This window comes from Lingula anatina, chromosome 5, assembly GCF_051362555.1.
Source record: "Lingula anatina isolate TDL-2025a chromosome 5, LinAna3.0, whole genome shotgun sequence".
Taxonomy (NCBI): domain Eukaryota; kingdom Metazoa; phylum Brachiopoda; class Lingulata; order Lingulida; family Lingulidae; genus Lingula; species Lingula anatina.
In genome coordinates, this window is record NC_141771.1 from 18,355,097 (window position 1) to 18,380,842 (window position 25,746).

Consider the following 25,746-nt stretch of genomic DNA (forward strand, 5'->3'; position numbering starts at 1 on the left):
GTATTCAATTTTTTAAAATAAATGTGTATAGAACAAAAATCCAAGACTGTCTCAATTTATATTCATATTTAAATTTTAACACGTCTTTACGCAAAGAGCCCTACATGGTAACGTTATGTTCCGGAAACGTATGTTCCGGGTCATTTTTATCATAATTTTAATTTTTATACCGCGTTCCGATATATTTTGTAGTGATTCGGTCATGGTAAATTATATATGACGTAAGGATGTTTTTATACATATTAAACTGTAACTCAAAAAGCTTTGCGTCATGGCTAATACTAGGTAACGTATGTTCCCCAGAAAAAATGTCAAAAAGTTTCATTTTGTGCAATAGAAAACAGTTTTCTGACGCTGAACGAAAAATATCTTGTGCTTCGATGACAGTTTGACATTTCTGATATAATATTTGGATCACGAGGGGAAAATAATTAATCTAATGCTTATTTTACTGTCGGTAGAGTGCATTTCCCCCCGTTTTTTTTTTTTTAGTATTTAGTGACAAGCAAACTAAAGTCGCTCAAAAGTAATAAAGAAGATTATTATAATTTTTTTACAATGTTATACTTGTAGGAGATAAATCAAAGACCAAAACCAGTGATGATTTAATTTTTCAAAGTGAATAAACGTTTCACAGTTGGACGTTTTGCATTTGTGACAGTAACGTATGTTCCTTTTTGGGGGTTAGACGATGAATTATTTTTTATTCGTGTATCCAGAAGAGTGAAACTTTGATACAAAATCTTCATGTTGGACCCAAAAATAATCAAACATAGTTTGCAACCTGTGCACTAAATATTTTAAAGAGCATGCTTGTGACATCAATTGCACCTCTATATTGGGTTTGGGTGTTCAACGTTGCGGCAGTCCTGATACCTTTTTCCTCAAGGTAACATCAATTCAACATCAACATAGGTTCAACAATAATGGTTAACATACACTAATAATTGTGTCATTTTCAAATACTTTCCATAATAGACAATAAAATTAAAATAGTCCAGCAAATAATCTGAACAGGGTCCCGTCCAACAGGTACGGCTGTTCGTCTCATGATTTTACTTGTAGTGCTTCAGCGTCCTTGCTGAGGGGTCGTCGGTCTTGGACCACTTGGGCATCCAGTAGTAAGGAATCCACGGAGCCTTTCCTGGATAATACTGCTCAAACAGCTGCCGGAAGTAGTAGGCCTCTTTAGTACGCGGAGGGTTGAATGGATACTTCTTGGGGGCGTTCTCCATGTCCTCGTTGTTAATCTGTAACATGATAAAATTCATATTCAATTTTGAAACAGATTTTGGTGATGATTGATTAACTAATTAAATAATTGTTAATTATTAGTTCATTATTTGACTTAGCAGAGATTGAGCTCGCTCGCTGAGTGATTTTCTAGTTTTTATTAGTTTTAATTAAATTATCAAACAGAAGCAATATAGCACTTAACACTACCACGAATTAAAAAGGATAAGACTTTTTTTTGTATTAAAATAAAGCGACCTCGTCGAATGATACTTATCATTTGCGTTTATCCTTTTGGTAACATTTAAGCATTCAGGTATTGTGCATCCGTTTTAAAGAATCTTCAAATTCAATGACTATTAATTACATTAAACAATCAAAATTTATACAAAAACGATCTAGGAAAATCTGCAAAACGCAAATAAGAGGCGCGGGTGAAGCTCACATTGGACATTTAGGAAAGAAGTGCCAAGAAAAATCTTGCACCACTTATCTGACTTTTGTTGGCAATATTAAAACTTCATCAAGTGCACATACCCAAGCAAGGCTAGAAAGTTACCACATAACTGAACAACAAGAAAAAAAGTTAAAAATACATACCATAAGTTATATCGATTATTTGCATACTACCTGTACTTACTAATTCGCCTTTATATTATCAAAAAACAAACCCACCCTAGAAGCGACATATTCTTGTATAACGTGATGCCACGACCGTTTCTCAGACGACACTCCATCGCTGAAGGCCTCCTTGGGGCGCCACAAAATATCATTGGGGATGAGGTTTTCCTGGTCAAAGGCTGAGCGTAAGAGATACTTCTCAACTCCGTCCTTTGGCTGACGAAGTTTGGGGTCGATGGAGAGATAATAGCTGGTAAACTGATGGTCTAAGAATGGGACGCGCAGTTCAAGTCTGTGAAATAATAAAGATGATTATATGTTATAAAATTATACAAAAAGTCTGACAATATCTGAAAAAATTTATAATCAAAATCCAAAAATATGGTTTTCAGTTACTAATGTGATTAAGATTCACACACATGTATTGCAATTATTATGGAATTTGTGCTTGTCATCAGACAACGTGGACCACCATAGGTGGCTATACCTTTGCTATAATCTCATTACTGTACAAAAACAAAGCTTAAAAAAACATCTAAAACTCTAAATGTCAGAAAGGACCATTGGAAAGTATGGAAAGTCATCATAACTCCAGGAAAAAATATTATTTGGCACTTTTCCTTAAAGATTGCTAGTGTTCTTATTTTCAGCAATCATAAAAGTCAATCAATCAGAAAAACCTTTTTCAATCAGTAATATAAAAACAGCTTTTTTAATCAAAGTAATACAAAAATATCAATAAAAACATCTACCATACCCCCATCCAGCTGTTGTCCTGTCACCCCTTAGCACATCATAAAGGTAAAGGTCATCCAGAAGTCGTCTGCTCTCCACGTCCGCCTCTTCTGCAGTGGGGGCGTTATGGAAATAGATGTACCCTTGACACAGCTCGTCGGCTCCTTCACCAGAGAATATCACCACTGAGTCCGTGTTCTCCGAGATGTACTTGCTGACAAGGTACATTCCTACAAGCAGGGAAAGTTTATCCATGGGTTTAATTTACCAGTCTGTCATCTTTCTATTCTTTTTCAAATATTATTTACGAAATTGTTTTTACTCTAATCAACATTATCTTCTGAAACATTTCTAAAGTCTTATTTTTTATCTTACTTTTCATCATACCAGTTTCTTATCTGTTCTCTTAGGCAGATACTTTTTCAAGTTTGTCTATGTTGAACAAATTCATTTCTAACTCTTTAAAAACAGAATTTTTGAAAAATTAGTAAAAATCATAGTTAATGTACTAAAGACATAAAAACTCCAAAGGGTCATTACAAAGGTGTGATGTCACAATGCAGTGTGACATCATACCTGTAGAGGCCTTGACTGTTGTGATGTCATATCATTACAAAGGTGTGATGTCACAATGCAGTGTGATGTCATACCTGTAGAGGCCCTGACTGTTGTGATGTCATAACTCTCCAGGTGACGGATGACGTCACCAAGTGCCTGTATTCCTTCCTCCTCTGTGAAGAACACTTCATGGTGTTCTGTGCCAAGAAAATCTGCAACCTGGAAAAAGTCATTTCCTGATGATTTCTCTCCTCTCAGTCTGTTTTCATGCAATTTACCTTACACTAAGGGCGTATTCCCAGAGTTTTTAGATTGATCTATCACCGCGGGGAGTCTCACTAGATTACTGTCAGATAATCCGACTTAAATGTCCGTCCCGCCTACTACAAGCTGTAAGGGGGTAAATAACTTTCATGCCCGCTCGGCTGACAGCTATTCAGCGTGAACCCCCAGGGAGTTAGGTCGATCTAAAGTAGATCGATCCAATCTCTGGGAATGGGGTCTAAGAGAAACATATATATTAAAAGAGGACTTAAATGTACTATTTTATTCATTCATTCATTCATCCATCCCCTCCTCCCTCAGTCATTCTGTTTTCACACACGGTGACACCCCATACTCAATCTTAATCAAAGTTTAATATTTGATTAACTGAGAAAGATGGAGATTGAAACCCTTGGATTACCTTGTGTATAGTGCTGTTAATTCATGAATCATTGGTGAAGCCATGAGCTTATAATAAAGAGGTAGGTGAAATACAGGAAGAGGGGGAGGGGGGAAGGCAAAACACTGCAACCTTGTTTCCCAGGACTTTGTGCTGGCAAGACTTTTATGAGGAAGTTATTGTGTTTTGGGCTGAAGGCATCCTCATCAAATTCCATCCATCAATATGTGTCTATGTGCAAAGAGAAAAAGGATTGTTGTATGTATTGTATAAGCTAAAAAAAAGTGTGGGGGGTTTCCTATTATTGTACAGGGACTATATAAGTATATGACATTGTATGTTCTTGTGGGTGGGGGAGGAACAGGCCGTGTGTGTGTGTGTGTGTGTGTGTGTGTGTGTGTGTGCGCGCGCGCGCATGCATGCGTGCGTGCGTGGTCTGGGAAGGCAGTTGAGGGGGGACAGACTCTGTGGGGGTGGGGGGAACCGGTTGTGTGGGGAGAAGCAAGCTCAGGGGGGGGGGGGAGAACAGGCTGGAGGGGAGCAGACCTTGGGGGATAAGCAGGCTGTGTTTGTCTGTGTGTGCGTGTGTCTGTGCATGTGTGTGTGTGTGTGTGTGTGTGTGTGTGTGGAGAGGGACACAACGCAGGAGAAAGAACAGGCCATGAGGGAAGGGGTATACCGTATAGCTAAAAAAAAACAGGACTATTGGTACGCGTATGATCGATAACTGATTTAATTCTCGTAAGATTACCATCCGCCCCCTTCCTTATGAATAGGTATTACTTTATTAATACAATGCAACCGTCGTGTAGCCGCATGTTAGAAGACAATGTTTGATTACGCACAGCAGTAGGAGGCCGCTACCCCTTCCCAGCAAGGAGTCAACACAGCAGCGCGTAACCCGGGGTTAATTAGGGGTTATTAGCTGTCCACTTATGATCGGTATTGTTCGTCTTGATTGCAGCACACTTCCTACTCACTATTGGTTCGACCGCCTCTTCTTTAAATGCTCTCTCAAACCTTTCCTCAGTCAGCCGAGAATGGAAACACGTTTATCTGCCGATAAACTACGTCGTTGATGTATTATTCGGCATCATTCTACAGTGGGTCATAAGGCTCTATCTATCATTTTTTTCGTCTCGCATTTTACCAGATTAAGCTGACGCTCGAAAACTAAATTTAATGAATGATTTTCTCACGTGCACCGTATCCGGCTAATTTTACGACAATAACTACCACGGCACCTCCGCCATTTGCAATTGTAGACGAACCACGTGTTTCCAACTGATAGGCCAATACAACTATACCAGACCCATTGTACGAGAAAAGACCGTTTATATTTAATGAATTAAAAAACATTTGAGGATTGCGATTTTCTATTGATATACTATCGATGGTATCCCTGTATTAAATCATCCACTGCTACCCCCTCTTTTGTAGTGTAGCATGACTCGTATCACAAGATGGCCTTAGAAATGAAGTAAGACAGGCCTACACTCTGATAGTTTTTAGTCTATTATTAACCCTAATGTCGTTGCTTGTCATTCATTCTAGAACTCTCTGAGCCATCGCAAAATTATTTGCCAGGACATTTAAAGGCTACTTCTTAACGGATTTTTTTTTATTTGCACTGAGTCCAAAATGTTCGAGGACGTCTCTGTCGTTATCGCCGTTTCTCGGACGCAGTCCCAGACAAAGGATCGGAAAGTTTCTAAATAAAAGAACTTATAAATGCTGCCACTAGCCATCCTTATTGTTCCTAAGTAAAGAGAGGCGATAATGATCTTTTCTTTCTTCTAGCTTAGTCTGTCGACTAAAATGAACAAGGTTAGGCCTACAATGCAACCACCAATTATGACGACCATTAATGAAGTTCTCTGCTACACTCTCTCCTCATGATCACTTGCTCGATCGTGAAACCCTGGAGGTGTTGTATATATATTTGGGGTAGTTTACTATAGCATGCTACACTCTCCTCATGATCAGCTGCTCGATCATGAAATCTGGAGTGAAACCCATGGTTTATCTAACAATGGTTTAAATAAATAAAAAGGGTGTCACAGAGGTGAAGCTGCTTAACTCATAAGAATAACGAACGAAAAAATACGATGAACATTTAATAAACCACGAAGCACGTATGTTTTGGCCGTTATCGCCTTTTTTACATAAGATGTCTCAACAAGAAGGCAGATGTAGTCCAATTTGTCTTTTGTTGGTGATTCTGCTTCAGGTGGCTGAGATTAGTTGATCGGTGATGCACCGTTGGTAAGAGAAGCAATCATCACTCCTGCGTTCTAACGGATTACTTTCCAACCCCCCATAATTAACGCAGCCAGGAATAGGCGCTGAAATAGGGGGTATTAAATCAGGAATTAATTTTTGTAATTATGTATCCGTAAAATAAGAATCGTAACATTATCACGTATTTTTCCTGATGGAAAATATCATAATTTATGCACACTGATCGAATTATAAAGAAAATCTCCAGATGTAAACAAAGGTCAGTCAAGTATCACTCATCCCAGGCTGCAGGGCAGATATGGAGAATTGAATGAAGCGCGAGTGATCTGGCAACCCTACAAATTAGTCATAATGATTCATGGGCAAACAATAGAAGCATGATATTAACACCTTTTACAGTGTGAATGACGACACCTTATGAGGCTTTTGTTTCTTCCCCTGGGTTGGTATTACAAAGTAAGTATGTTGACGTAAGTGTGTTGACTTTTGCATGTTCAAAGGAACAATGGAAATGTCATTTCAAAACAAAGAGCCACATTTCCCTACTTAGGTGGCCAAAATATTGTCAATGAAACGCAAAAAAGACTAAATCACCAGCTGTTACTGACTGAGTCTAACTCAAATGCAAAAAGGTACGCACAGCGACAAAGCGCTATTGTAAACAATGACCCGACGATGAGATCAATAAGATGTATAAAATGACTATTTGTACTACAAAACTGTACCCCTGCCCCTACTTGTATATTATTACACACACAAGGCCACCCTATACCAGAGTTACAGATTGATTTTTCATTACACAGTCTCTTGCACTGAAGAAAAATACTCATAATTAATTTGCGGCCCTAGTAGAGGGTCTTCTCTCACTTTCTCTCAAATCAAAATAAACTAGCAAACATGAAAATTGGCAAAATGTATTAGAATGTAGTGTTGCGAACCCTTTAAATAAGGTGAATGGTAATATGCACGTTTAGACAAATTTTAATTTTGATTTCAATTAAATTTAATTTTAATTAAAATTGATATTACCAAAATTAGAAAATGTCGTTTGCGTCATGTATCAATATTTTTGCGCATAATAGTACCTACGTTATAAACATTCAGCAAAGATATTTGGAAGGCCGCTCTTTTGTTGTTTATATCAAAGGAAAACTATTTGATACCCATCGTATCAATCATTATACCATGATAAGAGATTAGCATACTAATTTATGTCCCCAGTAATAATAACTTTAACAATAACAACAAACCTTCCTACTGTGCTTTCCGTTGCAAAAACAATTAGCCACGACTGTTTTATATATTAATAGATATTTATAATAATGACAATTTCAAAATCTCCAAAAGTACCGCCAGAGACACGAACTCCCGTCGGGTAGGTTGCGGACGACTCAACGACGTTAACCGTTGTTCCACCAATTCTATTGTTCACGCATAAAGATATCGACAGCTCTGTATTGCCGCGCATGGCGAAGCTTTGCGGAAATTGCCGAAGGCTAGGAAAATTCTTCAAAATATACTTTTATTACATTTAATCAAATCCAGACTATCTCCCACTGCCCTGAGGTATGGCTAAAGGCTTTCAGTTGTCATCAGACTTTGTAATTTGGGAGAAAAAAGTGAAACAGTAACTTCTGGTGATGAATAATAGGTAATAGTGCTGCAAGGTGTTGTTTTTTATCCCTGATTGATGTACGAGTAGCTTTTTCTACAGTTTCTATAATTATCTTAACGTATGAAAATATGCAGGTTTTCTGATATAATAAGACTTTGATAAAATCAAAACCAATAATACTTTTAAAGTCGAGAGTCGGGATAAATATCGGCAAGGTGGAGATATGTCCCGCCGGCGCTTCCGCAACAGCAAGACTGAAGGACGCAAGTTACAAAGCAAAACATGTTTAGTCAAGTTAAAGACTTAATTACCGGTTTAACTTCGGCGGCAGTGCCTACTGCTGTGAGCAACATGCGCTGTCCATCGTAATCCCCCTATCATTAACACTGTCGGGGACGTGCGCATTAGCGCGTCTGATGTAGACAGCGTGTGCTATTAAAGTGACCGGGGACTTATTAGCTATAGTGTACCTTTCTTGCTGCAAGGATGTCAGTGCTCCCAGGCATCCCAGTGGCAAAGGTCTGCACTTTGTATGGTACGCCCAGCTCCTTGGCATTCTTGACCACCAGGGCGGCCACCAGACTAGAATCAAGGCCACCTGGATAGAAGACATAACAGTAATGATTATAACTGGTGATAATCAGGTATCTGGGATAGCTAAATGCTAAAACCAACTTAAACTGGCTAAACAAAATAGGGTTGATTTGACTTGTTTTAATTTGTCAAATTTAAACCATTTGGAGAAAAAAAACAACCAAAAAGTAGTGATTTGAGTGAGAAAAAAAATTGCTCACGCTACCTCAGGGTATAATAGTTTGCTTCATGCCTTCACGAGGTTGCTATATCCACCTCAATACTATATCAATATATATATTTAATATATACATATACTCTTAAACATGCATGATGTACATGCACTTGTGTAATATTAGCAGTTAAAATATAAACTTTAAAGGCATATCACTTACTTCAGTTATAAGTGCTGTGCTATGCATAATTAGTGAGCTTAGTGTGCTAAGTGCTTAGTGTGTGTGGGGGGGTGCGGTGCGTGTGGTCCATTGTGGTAGATGAGACTGAATACCAGGCCACAATAGCAAGCTCAACCACTGAGAATTTCAGTATAATTTGGCAATTTCAAAATTTTCCATTGGTATGTGCTGATCTTTATGTTAATGAGAAGTGTCATGCTAGCTTATTTTACCCTGAGCGTCAGAGCAACGTAAAAGCTAGCTTGCTAAATATACCTTGTGGTGGAGTCGCTTTTACAAACTCTGAAGACCAGCGGCCATGAAAGTTTTCCATCAATCAAATAGAACTGCTCTGCAGTGAAAATGCAGTTGAATGTCATCGGACCAAAATAAAACGTAAAACAAATTTAATTCTGCTTTATTTAACTTTATTTGCTGTATTTAAGATGTAAAGTGAAAAAATAAATAATATTCTTCGGAAAGAAAAGATATATCCAATGTTTTTGTATTTTTTGCTTATCAAAGAACATTTAGTCCTGGGATATACAAGTGCACAATACATGTGCTTGCCGTGTGCCAAATTTGACAGCTACACTGTATGCCCGATACCACTATAAGGGCTGCACAATGGCTACACGAAAATAAGTTTTTACAGCAGAATGTTGCTTGTATTGTGGCACTGACCTTCGACTGCAAGATATTTTCATTTCAAACATCTAACTCTGCGTCAGGCACTTTAAATGTTTCTTGTCTCGCCTGCATGAGACTTCAGCCCAAGGGCGGGAAAGGCAGCTCCAGGCGGCCAAACCTGTGACGTACGAGACTTATGACTTCCAAATATGGATCCAGGCGGACACAGCTGTGACGTGTGACTTCCAAATATGGAAGCGCCCCAGGCAGAATTTTGAAGAAGAACGCCCCCAAGTTGCCACTGTTCGCTAGAGTCTGGTATTGCTACTATGGGTTATATATGAAATCAAGATCGAGCTGGCAATACCGGAATCTAGAACCTAGGGTAGCATATTTTTGCAATTTTAAAAAAGTAACTGATTTAGTCCGAGCCTTTTTTTTACAGAAAATATCAAGGTGTTTGAATGAATCAAAACAGAATTTCATGTAGAAAGGAAGCAAGTCCTAAAAACCCCACCATCAGTTTCAACAATAACATCATTTCCCAATTGTTTAGTATGTCATAAAATAGCCATTATGCCAGGGTGGATTTCTTTCCCGATTTCTTAAACTCATATGCAAGTGGGACTTTATGTTATCCATTCAGTAGCAAACAAAATACAATCTTAATTTTTTTTCTATGAATCACACACGACACACACATACACTTACACACATTCACTCTCCCTCCCTCTCTCCCTCTCAGTATAAAATATATGCAGTTACCAAATATAATATTCATTGGTCTAAAAAAAACTCAAAATTAAGAAAACTCACCGGATAGAAGACAACCAATTCGTCTGTTTGCCATAAGCCTCTTCTTCACTGCCGCGTTCAGAAGGTTGCGTATGTTGGTTGTGACGTCATCAACTGCAAAATTACACCGACTTGATACAACAAAAGAATCGAAAGAAATAAGAAAGGGCAGATAATATACTTAAGTATTATCTGAAATATGTTTTTCAATAGTATATAAAAAGAAACTTCTATTCATAGCATTCATATCAGAATACATATATTTAGATGTTCCAAAAAAGGAGGTTAGATTTTGTATCAGAAATACATCATTCACAAATGCACTTTGGGTTTATATCAGGAATATATTATTCAAAAGTTTGGAAAAGCAGCTTAGTTTTATATCTGATTTAGAAATATATCATTAAAAAGTTAAGAAAAAAGCAGCTTAGATGCATGTTAAAATATGTTTTTCAAAAGTTTGGGGGGAAAAGACATTTGGATTTATATCCCAATTGCCGCCCAAATTTTACAAAGTGATAAATCTTTAAAATTTAGGATACTAAAATAAAATTAGTGATGGACTCGAAATATGAGAATGATTATTACAAATACAGTGCACAAACATGCACTTCTGTCCATGTTTAATCACAACTTCTGTCAACTAAAATGACCAAATTGGTATAAAATAAATCATGGAAAGTAAAAAATAAAAATAAATAACACAAGTTTAGCCAAATTATAAACATAACTTAAGTCTTTCTTTCATAAGGTAAGGTTACATTCACAACAGTGGACTAACAGATCAAACATGGCAATGCACTTAAAAGCTTGCCGCATTATCCCCTAACAGACACCAAATAGATACCCAACAAGCATTCAAATGGGTCATCCATATTTGATCCACTGATCTGTTAGGCCGCACTCACAACAGTGGACTAACTAATCCGAGGGTTGACCCACTTGAGAACTTCCCCACGGGAAATCTGTTCAGTGCCTATTAGCGGATTTGGCAGCAAGCTTTTTAGTGAGATGCTAAATGTGACCCACGGACTAGTTAGTCCACTGTTGTGAATGTCACCTTGTACTGGGTTCTTTAATATACCACCGGGTATAAAATTACTTCTAAGGGCTCTAACGCAAACGTGAAGTTCCAAGGTTCGGTACACGATTCCCGACTTGAGTTATGCTCAGAGAGAATAGCAACGCAACACCACTGTTTTGTTACAAAATCACAAACTGAATTTTATTTGGCTTCGAAGCCTTACCTTGCATGTCCGTGACTAATATCTCTAGCGTTTGAACCAGTCGGTGCATTTCCATTCCGGGCTGGATTGTAATATCTTGATTGCGTCCCTCGGCCATCGTTGATAGTGTGTGCTACGTGTTCAATTCTCCTCGAATATAACTAAATCGTTTAGCGGAATCGTGTGCGAGCTTTCGCCAAATTTGTACTGGGTTCTTTAATATACCACCGGGTATAAAATTACTTCTAAGGGCTCTAACGCAAACGTGAAGTTCCAAGGTTCGGTACACGATTCCCGACTTGAGTTATGCTCAGAGAGAATAGCAACGCAACAACCTGAGTCTGCCATTGTTAATACCACATAAAACCCCAAATCCTTCCACTTACCCAGGGCAGGAGCGAGAGTTTCATATTTCGGCATGTCTCCAATTTTATGGAATCTCTTTATCTCCTGAAACTTGGCCTTTCCCTTTTTGTCCAGGGAATAGGTTTCCACATGGCCAGGGGGGAAGGGTTGGATGTCCACTTCATGGTCAGTACTTGTGTGGGCCAAACCCAAAAGACCTGAATAATAGTTGGAATTTGATTAACATGATTTTTCACAAAAAGTTTCCTATGATAAATAAAAAGATCTATATGCAGGGATGAGACCAGTCCTCAATGAAATAGTAGGAAAATTGGCCGGGGGTCCAGGGTACACCATTCACAAGAACTACTCAAATTACCCTAAAGAAGTCAGAATTTCAACAAAAGTCAGAAAAGTCTCATCAGTGTACAATGCTATTTTGTTGTTTTAAGTCCCAGAAGTGTTAATAAACACATACAATGCCAGTTGTCTATACTTTTTTTACAAGCCCTTGATGGAGGTCTGTGTTCTCTGAGTGTTTTTTTTTTTAATTATGTGTTGGAATAGGTGGAGAGCTGGGCCATGGGGTTGACTGGTGAAGACTAATGGTGAGAACATAAATTATGATTGTATGGACATATAAATAGACATAGGGGTAGAAGTGGACTGGAGGATGGAGAGATGGAGAAAAGGGAAGGACAGATGAATGGATAGCAAGAGGGAGGGAAGAAAGAATGGGCGGACACATGATTGGGTGTATAGATGGAAGGAGGAAGGGAGGGATGGTAAATAGGTGAGAGGTGTGTAAGAGGAAAGGTGTGTGTGTGTGTGTGTGTGTGTATGTGTGTGCACCTGCCTGTGTGCATGTTTAAATGGATACAGAGACAGATGGAGATATACTAGAAATACAAATGCAAGTACTGACAATATAAAAGATACCACATATGATCTAATAGAATGTCAATACAGAAGTTGAATGTGGCAACATTTAACTGGTGCAGTTATTGATTTTTACAATAAATCAATATCTATTCCCACAATAAAACTGTTGGCATTTGTATTATATATTCAACAACAATTAACAGATACAGCCCTTACATGATACATTAGTTTTATTTTTAATCAAAAAGTGCAAATAAAGTATTTATTAAATTACACTTTGTTAGAACCCCCTCAGAATAGAAGATTTCGAGAAACTTCTGATCCACAGATCAATTAATATGGTGGACCCTACATAAAAGAAGAGCCGACAAATCTGGTCTCCCTGCCTCCACACGCACTGTCCTTACAGGGATCTAGATTTAAACCATTTAATGGTGCGCGCGCACATTCTATACTAAATGCATGCATGGGCTGTTATATACACTTATAGAAATAATCATCTCACCTTTAGCCTCAGAGCAGACAGCCAAAAAGCCATCTTCCACCATACGGAATGCTGGACGCACACCGTACGTGTCCCTCCCCAGGTACACCTTCCTCTCTGACGTGTCGAGCAAGACAAACGCAAATACCCCATCCAGGTGCTGTGCGGCAAATTCTGCGCCACCGTGGTTATACAGATGCAGGATGGCTTCTCCGTCGCAGTTGGTCTCATAGTCGAAGTCAAACTGTTTCTGGACCTGAGATTTGGGGAAAAAAGGAATTAAAAATCAGTTTGCGACATTAATCACTGGCCCAACTGCCAATGCCAGTAAAATCAGACCAGGCTGGTAAAATTTCTGAAAAACAGTCAGTTACTGGACCGACCAGGCTAATGGAATTTTTCAGTTGTAATATATATACATACTAGTATATACTCCAGTACTCCAATTTGTTTTATAATAGTCAGGCTAAATGCAGAAGTTTTTTAACAATCTTTTGAAAATCCTATGTTTTTGTTCTTATTTGTAATAAGAAGCCAGTTTGTTGTCCATGTGTTTATTTAAGTATAGTAATTTTTTAACTGGACTCCGGGCAGCAAATTTTGGTTAAGGCCAACAGATTATCAGACCCTGGTGGCCCGGATGGCCTGTAAGTTAAAAAGTATTTGGCACATGCAGAAAAATATGCTTTAATCAATCATTATTCTAGTATACACAATCAGAAAGTTGTTATCCCTTCCTAGATATGTACCACCAGCTAGATAAGGCACACTGAATGAAAAACAATTATATTATATATTAGATAGCTAAAAAATTAGGTATTAAGAGATTTAAACTTTTGCAAATGTCATGGCTGACACACTGGAAAAAAATGCACCCACTGACCACATCTCAAGCAGTATGCCTTAATCAGCAGTGCACAGATGCATGAAGTTCATGATATATAACATGCAATCTCCTTGGCACTGATTAAATAAATAAAAAACAATGGCTATATGGTTTGTGAGAAGATGATAACTTAGAACTTAACTTAGAACAAAAATCATATGATTTTATCACTTAAGCACAAGAATTAATGCATTCATGCATGAGAGGGACACTGGTTGAGAAATCTATAAAGTCGTCTTCATCAATTCCTTAAACACCTTATTAATTATTATGTAAATACTTAAAGGTTTGTAATTTGTACATATTACAAGTCTAATTCTTCAATTCTGCAAAAATAGTTTGTTGTGTGACAGCAGAATTATATAATTTAGGTACATAATGAAATGTCCTTTGTGACCATCACTTGACCCTTTGATCTTTATCAGCTCTAAAGATGGGTCTGTTTTACCATAGTGAACACTCACATTTTTTTTTTTTTTTTTTTTGGTACAAAGCTGAGTCACTGTGTGAGGAGATCACTTCGACATTAGGCTATGATCTTAGGTGCAATTACCAGTTGGTACCAGCAGGATCAATTGGCATCTTGAGTTCCAAAAACCAACTAATCTTCACTAAATTTTCAGTTGAATATAAAATACACTGATAGTATGATTTTTTTCACATATATCCCTTTTCCTTTTTCCACTGAGAAACTCTGGGCAACCCTCACACACACACATACACACACACACACCAAATGAGTACTAATTCAACATATCTTTTACTATTGCTTTCATTTAAGTGCATGTAAGGAGACCACCTCCATAGTGACTCAGCTTAGTGCCAAAAAAATGTACTCTTTCATGCACTAAAGAAAATTCACCAACCACACTGCGGATATGATATATGAGCATACATTGTGTGAATGTAGCATCAAGCAAAACATCTAAACATACTGAAAACTGACTATTTACTGATCAACCAAAATTGTGGATATGACACATATATTTGTAAACTTAGTATCGTTTACAAATTAAAACAACCTGGAATGATCTTCCAAATTATCTGTTGTGCTGAATGTATGAATATTCATGTCATCTTTACAGGCATACAAATATGTCAGATGTTCAAATTACATCAATATGACACCTTTTTGTCACAATGATTGTGGAATTTATGTTGCAAATACAGTACTAGTGGGAGGATGACACCATCTTTGACTGTAATGGAACTACTGCTAAATTAACATTTGTTCTCACAAAGGACATGCAGTCACAATACAAGAACAGTGAAATAGTATAGACTTATAATTGGCATATTTGGGGTAGTGCTAACACTCGCCAATTTAGCCAAATGCTTTTAAAAACCAACAAACTGACTAAATGCAATAGTTACTTTGACTTGTTTTAGTCAAAATTTTAACAATTTGGCGGAAAAAGATACAGAAAAGCATTGATTTAGCTAAGCGAGAAAAAATTGCTACACTGCCATCTCAGAATATAAGACCCCATTCCCACAGATTTTAGATCGATCTATCCCTGTGGGGATAGATTAATTACTGTCAGCTTAGCTGGCTTAAATGTCTGTCCCGCCTACTAAAAGCTGTAAGGGGGGAATTATCTTCCGTGTGCGGTCCGCTGACAGCAATTTAGTGTGAACCCCCAGGGAGTTAGTAGGTCAATCTAGTTGGATCGATCTAAATCTCTGTGAATGCGCTCTTACACAACAGAGATATTACAGGAAACATAAAAGCTCACCAGTTTGCAGTTATAAATCTCTCCATTATAGATCATCCATAAGTGAGGTAAAGCGTGGACCCTCATTGGCTGCATACCATAAATGTCGTCCACGATGGCCAGACGATGAAAGGCGAGGCAGCAGTTCTTGAAGTGGTTGACATTTTCAATGCGGAAAGCATCAGGACCACGATGAGCGATTTTCAGGCAGCTGCTGCACTGCCTTGACACATCGTCATCGCTGCCAAAAATTGCCCAAATTCCACACATTTCAGCTGTAAAAAAAAATTTAAAAAGTCAAATCAAATAATAACAGCCAGGGAAATGGATAAATTAATATTTATATTAAAAAAAAAAGAAATAGATGGTATACTTACAAAATATGCCCCCCCCCCCCATTTCTTCACCTTTTATTTTCAATGTTCTATGGTACTTCAAAGGGAAAAATTAATCAAACTTTCAGATAAAAAATTTTATAAACACAAAAATATATTTCTATATAGCATTAAAGTGGTGCTTTTCCTTTAGTAGCCTGCTTTTTGTACGTTCTACCACTTAAAAGGAATATTCTAATTTTAAGCAATTTAAGACTTAAAAAATGAAAGTATCTGTAAAATTCACAATTTCCCCCCATTGAAAAGATCCGGGTAATTATCATAATTTCTGCCAGGTTTATATAGGTTTATATTATTTTGTTATTAGATCCAGCTAGGATAGTGACTAGATCGGGCCGACTAGATCTACAGAATTAATCAATTCACTGATTTTCTATTAATGACCTATATAATAGCCTCGTATAATCCATGCATATACTTGTAAATGTGCCATAAATGATTTTCAATAGCACGTTTAATAAATATAAACCCAATAAGCATGACTGTATCTGAACATCAAGACTGGTACGTACACCTCGTGTACTAGTAACAGTTGGCCTGCCGGTCATTCTCCGTTACATTTGTACAGATGCATATGCATAAATATGATAAATTAACGTGTCATATGTACTGTGTATGTAACTGTGTTTAACATTCACGTCGGGGCTCATCGCCTGCACAAATGAACAGTAAACAACGAAATGGTGTAATCTGAATTTTACATATATTAGAAACATATACAGCCAGTAGTACATGTACGTGTACAGACCGAGTCTCTCTTCTTACAAAATAATTTGCACTTACAAGTATTTGCAGGGCGTCTCTGTCAGATTCAGGTCTGCCTGTGAAGAACTCTGTTATTCGAAGCCGGATACAAATTCTTGATAGCCTATTAAATATCTTGAACGATGATGCAATCAGAAAAAGAATGATGAAATGGCCCAGAAGTCGTCGAATATCAACAAGAACCACGTGGTCGCGGCGTGTTGACCTAATTACGGTTTCTATATAAAACTTGCTTTCAGATGTTAAACTTACTACCAAGCAAATTGCACTTATTTGAAGATATACTGGTATTGATTAACATTTTGGCAGGGATTTTGAAAATTTTGGTGCAGGTTTAGATCTAAGCAGCGACGATGAGGACAGCCTTTCGGTCGTAACCTTGCCGACCCCCTAAGCTTGAGGTCAACGGTGAGGACACACTTGCACTTTCAAAACTTAACGAGAGTTGGTCGTTTCTGGTTTCTCTCATTCACATTCACATTTCGGATATCTGATAGTCTGTGATAACTTTTTTTCCACATATAATTGATGAAGAAATTTAAAAGAGGATTGCAAAGAAAGAATAGGTTTTCATTTACGGCGACATCTATCGTTGATATTGATAGCAACAGAAAAGCTTGAAAATGGTGGTGCTCGACTATTTCTATCTATAGAAGAAAAGATTTAACCATTTTCTAGTTCACATTGTCAGTTGGATGCCTTTCAGATAAAAATTCAATAACGAAGTTACTGGCTTGTCAGATCCATGGCTCACAAAGGAAAATTTAGTAAAGAGAAGACGAAACAAGAAATACACGAAAAAGTAAGCACTGAGTTGAAGACTATATACAACTCCTTGGTTAGACATACAGTACACATGTACAATGTACTTGTAATGGAGGTGTATAAAATGCCCATCTACCCCTCTTCCAAAATAGAATCGCTTTTTATTCAAAAAAGGAACACCTTCCACTGTTCAACATCAATGTTGATTTTAATTAAAATTAATTAAAATGTATCTTTGTGAGGATGCGTGGTGTTGGGGAGGGAGGAAGGAGTGAAGGCTAAATGAATGACAGGTTATTTTGATGAAAATCTTGATAACGTTTTGTTTCCAACCCAAATATACAAGAATGTTTGTATATACTAGTACAAGCAATTAGACACATGTGATCAACACACTTTTACATACATTGAAAACTAAAACGGGTCAATAAATTCCCAGGAAAAGTGGCATTTTGAAAATTGCACAGTTATAGTTTAGAGCTTCATACATGTAGCTAATGGTTGGTGACAGCACAGAGTGCACTCTTCACTTTTGTTTTTTATAAAGATAGGAAATGCCAATCTCGTATTTTATTTTTTTCCGTTGTTTATAATTTAGGTGAGGGAAATAAGACTACGCCAACAAAACTGGATGAAGCAGCGAGAGGATCATTTAGCCAGTGCCAGTTCCTCGGCCTCTAGTGTAGATTATCAAAGTCACAGTCATGGAAAAGAAAAGAGTGGGAAAAAGCAAGCCATAGCATCTAGTAAGCAATTTGTGAGAGGTATCAGGCCTGTAGCCAGCTATTTCAGAGGGGGTGTTCGTTTTCTAAAAAAGTGGACCTTTTACCATAAAATCCTCAAGTACATAGATCAAATTTTACCCAGAGTGGACCTTTTCCCAGCAAAAAGGGTGGTTCTTTCGAATCCCCGAACCCCCCTTGGCTATGGGCCTGGGTATACTATAGAGAAGAGTGAAGAGAGAAAAAAAAAAGGTTACATATGTGTTAAGAGAGAGAACGGAATGTGGCTAAAGAAAAATCATTTATTTTTGTCACATTTAATCAAATATGGTACACATGTGGATATAGTTTTTTTATTTCAAACCAAGCTCTTAAAACAATTCTTCTTATATTATAGTTGTAACATGGACTTCCATTGCTCTCTCTCTTTCTGTCTCTCTCTCTCTCTCTCTCTCTCTCTCTCTCTCTCTCTCTCTCTCTCTCTCTCAATTTGTATGCGAGTGATTTAAATTTCTCTGTACGTCAGAGTTTTCACAGCTCTCTTTATTATTATTATAAACTTTATTTAAAGAATGTAAAACATGTTACATGCAAGTGAATATATATGGCCCTCTTTAGAATAATTGTCTATGAGACCATTCCCACAGATATTGAGATCGATCTATCCCCCTGGGGAGTCTCACTAGATTGCTGTCAGCTAACCGGCTTAAATGTCTGTCCCGCCTACTAAAAGCTGTAAGGGTGTAGTTAACTTTTGTGAGCGCTCAACTCCCAGAAGCTGACAGCAGTTAAGTGTGAACCCCCAGGTGGTTAGGTTGATCCAGATGAATTGATCTAAATCTGTGGGAACCCAGTCTATGAGATACCTTAATATAGATAAGAGACTAATATCACTCTTATACCAGGTCAACCGGCTGCCAAGTCTCCACCAAGTAATGCCAGACCAACACAACTATCTCACAGAAGAAAAGTGGAAGACAGGGATGAACAACACAGGAAGCAACAGCCAGCTATTCCAGCAGCTAAAAACACCCACCGTCAGAGAGCACCGCTGACCAGTGACACAAAGAACAGGTTTCAGCATTGGCGGAATGCTAGGAAAGAAGCAAATGAAACTCCAAATTCAGATTTGGTTTTAGAGTCAGCAAGGACTGAGGATTCTCAGAAAAAAATAAACGTACGGACAATATCGCATTCAGCAGCCTCATACCGCACAGAGTCTGACGATGTGTCACTAAGTAGGTATGGTGTTGTTCTCTCAACTGGCCAATCAGAATTTAGCTCTCATGATGAGGATTCTGTTGGCCAATCAGATGAGGGGTATCAATATGAAAAAGAGGACTTGTCATCAAAAACGCTGAAATGGGATGAATCAGGTGGTGCAACACAGAGAAAACAACTTTCACCTGAGGAATTTGATACCTTAGCGGACCAAATTATAAAGCGTGTCAAGGAAGATTTGAGAACAAGCACCTCGGAAAAAATAAATTCTGCCAGGAAAGAAAAAGCAAAAATTGGAAAGAATATCCAAGATGGTCAAATAATAAACAAAGTCAAAAAGGATACTTCAGGATGTTCTGATAACAGATTAGAAGGCCACAAATGTGTGATCTGCAAAAAGCCAATGGTAAGCTACTTAGTAATATTGTGACATTTATTTTTTACTGAAGTTCATCATGACAGGAGTTCATTTTATTGCATCACAAAGTTACGATTTCATGAATCAGACCCAAATGTGGAAGAAAAAAAAACACTGCTGATTGCAAAAATAGAAATTACAGATATCAATGAATCATATCTGTCTGCAGCGTCAGGCACTGGTTAGCCAAGTAAAATTTTATTTGGACCCAAAAATTTTTTAGAATGGGTGAATTTAGTAGTCCAACAATGCCATTGGATTTTACTATAAGTTTTCAAAAAGGCTTTTGGAATTATTTAATTTTTTTTTCTGTAATGCCAAAAAAAAAGTGTATGCCAAATTAAGGTCATGTCATTACTACTATTAATGCATTAGGGAATGATTTTGAGTCTTACTGAAATTTTCATTTTGACCAGTAAATTTTAGGAAGATGGTGGTTCTAATGGCCAGTAAGCTGAAAAGTCTATGGCACAAACTGTCTTACAATTTTTCTTCAGTGTATGTGTGACAGTGTGTGTGAGTGTGTTGCGAGCAGCAGTTCAAATTTCAAAGACCTCACTAAGTCGAAAAAAATGTTTTCCAAGGTCAAAATTTATTAATAATTTTTATTTTAATAAATTTTCAGAAAATTGCACAACACATTTGGCAAACTGTCTTTTTCATGTATTTCTAATATATTTATTCAGTTTTTTAGTTATCTATTTTTATATATTCTATTTTATTTCATTACTTTTTATATTATTATTTTTTTAGGTGTGTAGGGGTCAATAATACAAGCGTTCTTCTTTCAAAATCAATTGTTGGTTATAAACTTCAGCCAGAACCTAGTACCTATTACCCTCTACCAGAGTCACATACAGTATTGATTTTTCACTAGAAATTCACAGATATGTCTGTAGATAAATGACAGGGGCGGATTGAGGCCATCTTCAGGGTCTTCCGGAAGACGGTCAGATTTTCAAGTTTACATTGACGGGTATCTAATTTTGTCCCTCACGAACACGGTCAAAAATACAGGATCAACAAGATAATTTAGAAGACTGTCAGAAAATAGCTCTGGATCCGCCCCTGAATGATGGCACTTTTCTGCACTGTCAGAGATTATAATCTGTGACCCTGGTAGAGGGTATGTACTTACCCTACTGTATGTGCTAGTAGTTACCCTATTTCTTTTCCCTCTTCCACAGGTCCAGGCTTCCCATTCTCCGATGCTGTTCATCCCATGTGGACACACCGTGTGTAAAACGTGTGCAGAGCCCCAGAAATTCTGCACTTTCTGCGGCACAGCTATCACATCCAAAACTTGCAATATTGCACTCCAGAAGGTCATAACAGACTTCTATTTCAAAGAACCAACGGATAACAGTGGTGTTGGGGATGTCAGTGACTACAGGCCCAGTCAATACACGTACCAAAGTGAGAAAGAATGTGCTGTGTATTCCGATAAGAAAAATCGTGTCAACTACGATGCTGAACTCAAATCCCTGCTAGTGCGCCAGGAGGTTCTGGAAGCCACCACACAGGATATAGCGACAAACTTGACGCAGTTAAAGAAAAAGAAAGAGAAGCAACAGTCACAGATAGATAAAATTACCCAGGAGGAACAAAGGTAACTGTACATGTACTTGTAAGCTCCTGTCTCATGAAGGAGTGAATTGGAAATATGATATGGCCCAATTTTTTTCAGCGAGGAAAGTTATCAATTTTTTAACATACATATTTCCCAAATCATTAAAAATATATTTCTGTGAAGCATTTGTGGTGCTTTTACTGAAAAGAATAGAACTACATATATAGAATGGCCTGCTTCAATTTTGTTGCCTCCACTCCCTAGCTAGGAGTGTTGAAACTTGAAGAAATTTTGACTTAAAAGGATAGTAACTCTTCGTATGAGATCTATATTTCACAATAAAAACATTGTGAATAACTCATAGAAATATCACAAAAATGGCAGTTATAGCTATTATTCTGATATCTGAGCTTGTCTTAAGACCATGTGACCTCCATTGATGGCTAACTTTGAATGTAGAAATGGATTCATTAACCATTGGTAAGTATGGGAAAATTGTTGTTTACTCCAGGAAAATTCATTTTTTTGGCAGAAACAACGAATTATTATCCCTTTAAGGAAATACAGCAATTTTGACCCTTTGAAATAATGTAGTAATTACCGTGCTTATGGTACATGGATGATGGACAAACTGACAGAAGAACTAAGTGAATAATTGAATGATGAAGTAGCCTCTGTGATATTTAATATTAATTGATCTGTATTGTACATTGACTGTACCTGAATTCTGTCAATTTCATATAGGTGCATTAGCAGAGAGACAAAATTGATATGTAGACCACATGCAGATAGATGTATAGCATAAAGTATCTGAATTCCATCATATTCAAATAGGTACATTAACAGAGAGACAAAATTGATATGTAGACAACAGGCAGATAGATGTATAGCATAAAGTATCTGAATTCCATCATTTTCATATATGTACATTAGCAGAGAGACAAAATTGATATGTAGACAACAGGCAGATAGATGTATAGATGTATAGCGTAAAAGTACCTGAATTCCATCATTTTCATATAGGTACATTAGCAGAGAGACAAAATTGATATGTAGACAACAGGCAGATAGAAGTATAGCATAAAAGTATGATGTTTCTAAAATAAAATATGTTGTTTACTATACAGAAGACAATGTCATGATGACTCACCACACAATCCATGTTTGTTTGTATTTTATTATTATCATTTGTTTGTTTTATTTTATTGATTTGTATTTCTTTGTTTCTTGCAGAATCAGAAAAGAGCTGGAAATGCTGAAGGAGAAGCTTCAGGCATTGTCTATGCATAAGAGGGAGTACCAGCAGAGGGTGGAAGAGCTGGATAAAGAGCAGTTTGACGAGAAAAATAAGCTGGCCCTGACGGAGGAGACATTAAGGAGTTTAAAAGGGCAGATCGACAAGGTATGTATTCAGGGTTTGTGCTGGCATTAAGGGACTACAAGATAAGCTTAAGATCTGATCCAGATTTATGGTAGTTACTTGATGGGCAAAAATTATAAAACTTGAAGACACTTAATTTCATAATCACAAAAATTATATATATTTTTTTATTTTATTTTATTTAGTATTTGTGGTGCTTTTACTGCAGTTACAAAGTAGCCTGCTTTTTAATTTTGTTGCTGTCACTCAATAGGAATTTTAAAAAAAATTTGACTTAAAAACTACTGTAACAGCATATTCTGTAAAATTCACCCCCCCCCCCCCCCCCCCCCCCCCCATTGAAAAGATCAAGTAATTACTGTATTACGACCTACAGTAGATATTGGGCTTTTGGAATAGGATGTTATGTTTTGTTCTTTTATTTTGATGGAATTGTGGTCAAGTTTCAAGTTTACCTATATTGATTATTTTGCTTGAAATGGGGTCACGTACCAGTATTTTTCTCTATTCATGATATAATTTTTTTAATATTTCAGATGCAGATGCTGGTAGATGTGAAGTGATACAGTATATACTGGACTTGCAACCAAAGATAATTATAGGAAAGTCAGGGCTTGAAAATGATACCAGTAGATATTAAAAGTAGTGTTTTATTCATGGGTTCAGACTTATTGCCTGTTTGTTTGGAGTTCATATGCTACACCCAGCATGTAGCAAGCCATGTATAATACAGATCAAAACTTCCTTTAATTTGTAAAACTGGCAAATTTGATTGTGTCCTGAATCGAAGTTTTGAATTTTTCAAAATGCTGAATTGACAGCTAAATGATTAGTATGTATGCAGAAATATAGAAGTTGTAAATCCATGTTAGCATTGTTTTCACTAAAGCTGATATTATTTGAGTTGTCAAAGAGAAAGTAAAGAAGTTCTGATTTTCTTAATATATTTGATTATTTATAATATCTACTCCTGGAGGAGTAGAACTTCACATTTCGTGCCAACCGAAAATTCACTGCTCTGACTTTTTTAATATGTTCTAAATACTTTTTTAAAATTCACTGCACAATTAGTTTTTGTGGAATTTTTACTGAGCTATAATATTAGTGTTTATTGGTTCAGTATGTTGAAGCCTCAGTGTTAAAAAGTATACAGGCATAGACTGGAGAAAAAAGGCTCAGACTTTTTTAAGATGTTATTTTTTGATATATTATTAAATATATTATTATTTATTTTTATGTTAAAACAAAGTACCACTATATCATAAAAAAATTAAATCACATGTTAAATCAGTATAATTTCTGTACAAAGAGACAATTACTCTAAACCTTTAAGCAAAAGGACAAGAAATAGAGGAGTTAACGTATTTATTTACGGTTGTATATATAGATCTGTCTTTTTTTATTATTTATTTTAAATTATTATTTTTTTTATGTATTCATTATTACATTATTATTATTATTAGGAATATTCTTCGTATTATATAGCAAATTTCCCTCTAAAATGAAGAGTTGTTACTTTTTTAAAAGAACACCTTTTCAACAACAAGTGCATTTTTTTTTTTTTTTTTTTTTTTTTTTTTTGTGAGCCGAAGTTAATTCAACTTACTCAACCAGTTTGAATATAAGGTGGTAGATAATAATAGCAGGAGAAAAAATGTTATTTTGTATGTTTGTTGTTTTTTTTTCTTTGCAGTCAGACAATAATAAAGAATGTGTCCCATTTTAGTACATGTATCAGCGCTTGTTGTGAATCAACTAGGCCCTACGTAACCTTTCTAGTGGACAAAAAAAGCTAGACTTATTTTCATTATTGTGATACAATAACAAGATGATCTAAAACTTTTAATTTTGACTTGATATAGCATTGTATAATGTTACTGAAGATCCTGACTCAAAAATAACAATACAATTTTAAAAAATGGACAAACTTTCAATGTCAGGATGGATTAATTAACCTTTGCTAAGTATGGGGATGTTGTCGTTTACCTCAGGAAAATTCTTCGTATTATATGGCATGTTTCCCTCCAAAATGAAGAGTTGTTACTCTTTTAAAAGAACACCTTTTCAACAACAAGTCCTTTTTTTGTATTTCAATAGAACGCAGCAGACAGACCTATTTTACTAACGTGTGTTCGTGGTAATCTGGTCTATCAGTTATCAACTCCAAGCTTATTTGTCCTAGTATATCTTCAGGTAGCCGTAGCGGTGCAGTAGCCAGCAATTTCAAGGGATGGGGGATTTTGCCAGATAAAAGTGAACCTTTTTTTACCATTTCAGCACAGGACTTAACTCGTGCATGAACGTACGACAAATTTTGATATAGAGCGGACCATTTGCCGGCCAATCGATTCTTTTTACCCACCCACCCACCCCCCTTCCTTCACGACCCCACCCCCTTGCCTTCAAGCCTACGTACTTAAGTCTCGACATGCCGTTGTACGTAAACTGGGTTACACCAGGTCACACAAGAACATTACTCTTTAGATGACAGCTGAGGGATTACATATTAATGTCCGTTACAGAAGTAAAGAAAAATGTTGAAAATTATCCAGAGACATATCTGTGAACACCTAGTGAAAAATCAGCCCTTGGCCCTGGGAGAAGACACAAGGACGCTCTATAGTCATAAGTAAAGACATACTGAGCAGTGTTCGAAAAATAAGAAGCGAACTTTATTAAAAAACAAAAAAAAACAAAAGAAAGGAAATATCCATCACCAACAATAGCCGTGTTTGTACCTGTAGCGCATATAAACTTGGCTTAATATGTAGCTATTGAACCACTTCACTGTCGTAATGTATTATTTGGTTACTTGTCTTTGCATGGCATACGTGTGCAGGGGCGGATCCAGGATTATTTGTAGAGGGGTCCGCGGATACGAAGACGACCCTCCCTCCCCCCTTCCTTGGCG

The 25,746-nt window shown here is 36.9% G+C and overlaps 2 protein-coding genes across 4 annotated transcripts; one reads left to right on the forward strand and one right to left on the reverse strand.

Moving 5' to 3' along the window:
- Positions 1–674: 674 nt before the first annotated feature.
- On the reverse strand, positions 675–16,956 carry LOC106165722 (asparagine synthetase [glutamine-hydrolyzing]). The gene is made up of 10 exons (XM_087012477.1): positions 16,777–16,956; positions 15,620–15,873; positions 13,019–13,253; positions 11,673–11,849; positions 10,082–10,174; positions 8,138–8,265; positions 3,240–3,366; positions 2,612–2,819; positions 1,909–2,146; positions 675–1,250 (listed from the first exon to the last, which is right to left on the reverse strand). The coding sequence occupies exons 2-10, from the start codon at positions 15,866–15,868 to the stop codon at positions 1,056–1,058; spliced, it is 1,650 nt and encodes a 549-aa protein (XP_086868603.1). The 5' UTR covers positions 15,869–15,873; positions 16,777–16,956; the 3' UTR covers positions 675–1,055.
- A 43-nt stretch (positions 16,957–16,999) lies between these two features.
- LOC106160702 (uncharacterized) lies at positions 17,000–23,773 on the forward strand. 3 transcript variants are annotated; one of them, XM_087012479.1, is made up of 7 exons: positions 17,000–17,166; positions 17,465–17,560; positions 18,122–18,269; positions 19,151–19,872; positions 21,072–21,493; positions 22,688–22,856; positions 23,372–23,773. In XM_087012479.1, exons 2-7 carry the CDS (start codon positions 17,504–17,506, stop codon positions 23,396–23,398), a joined length of 1,545 nt encoding a protein of 514 aa, XP_086868605.1. In that variant the 5' UTR covers positions 17,000–17,166; positions 17,465–17,503; the 3' UTR covers positions 23,399–23,773. The 3 variants fall into 3 exon arrangements, with proteins under 3 accessions (XP_086868605.1, XP_086868606.1, XP_086868604.1); XM_087012480.1 differs by lacking the exon at positions 17,465–17,560 and having other exon boundaries at positions 17,017–17,166; XM_087012478.1 differs by lacking the exon at positions 17,000–17,166 and having other exon boundaries at positions 17,190–17,560.
- Positions 23,774–25,746: the final 1,973 nt, after the last annotated feature.

What these genes read in the sequence shown, in the direction of transcription:
- LOC106165722 (XM_087012477.1), bottom strand. Translation starts at nt 15,868, where the DNA reads ATGTGTGGAATTTGGGCAATTTTTGGCAGCGATGACGATGTGTCAAGG. An exon ending in ACATCCTTGCAGCAAGAAAG is followed by an intron (nt 3,367 to 8,137) that starts GTACACTATAGC and finishes GACTTTTTCCAG; the next exon opens with GTTGCAGATTTTCTTGGCAC. An exon ending in AACAGTCAGGGCCTCTACAG is followed by an intron (nt 2,820 to 3,239) that starts GTATGACATCAC and finishes CCCTGCTTGTAG; the next exon opens with GAATGTACCTTGTCAGCAAG.
- LOC106160702 (XM_087012479.1), top strand. Translation starts at nt 17,504, where the DNA reads ATGGCTCACAAAGGAAAATTTAGTAAAGAGAAGACGAAACAAGAAATA. An exon ending in AAAGCAAGCCATAGCATCTA is followed by an intron (nt 18,270 to 19,150) that starts GTAAGCAATTTG and finishes CTCTTATACCAG; the next exon opens with GTCAACCGGCTGCCAAGTCT. An exon ending in TGATCTGCAAAAAGCCAATG is followed by an intron (nt 19,873 to 21,071) that starts GTAAGCTACTTA and finishes CCTCTTCCACAG; the next exon opens with GTCCAGGCTTCCCATTCTCC.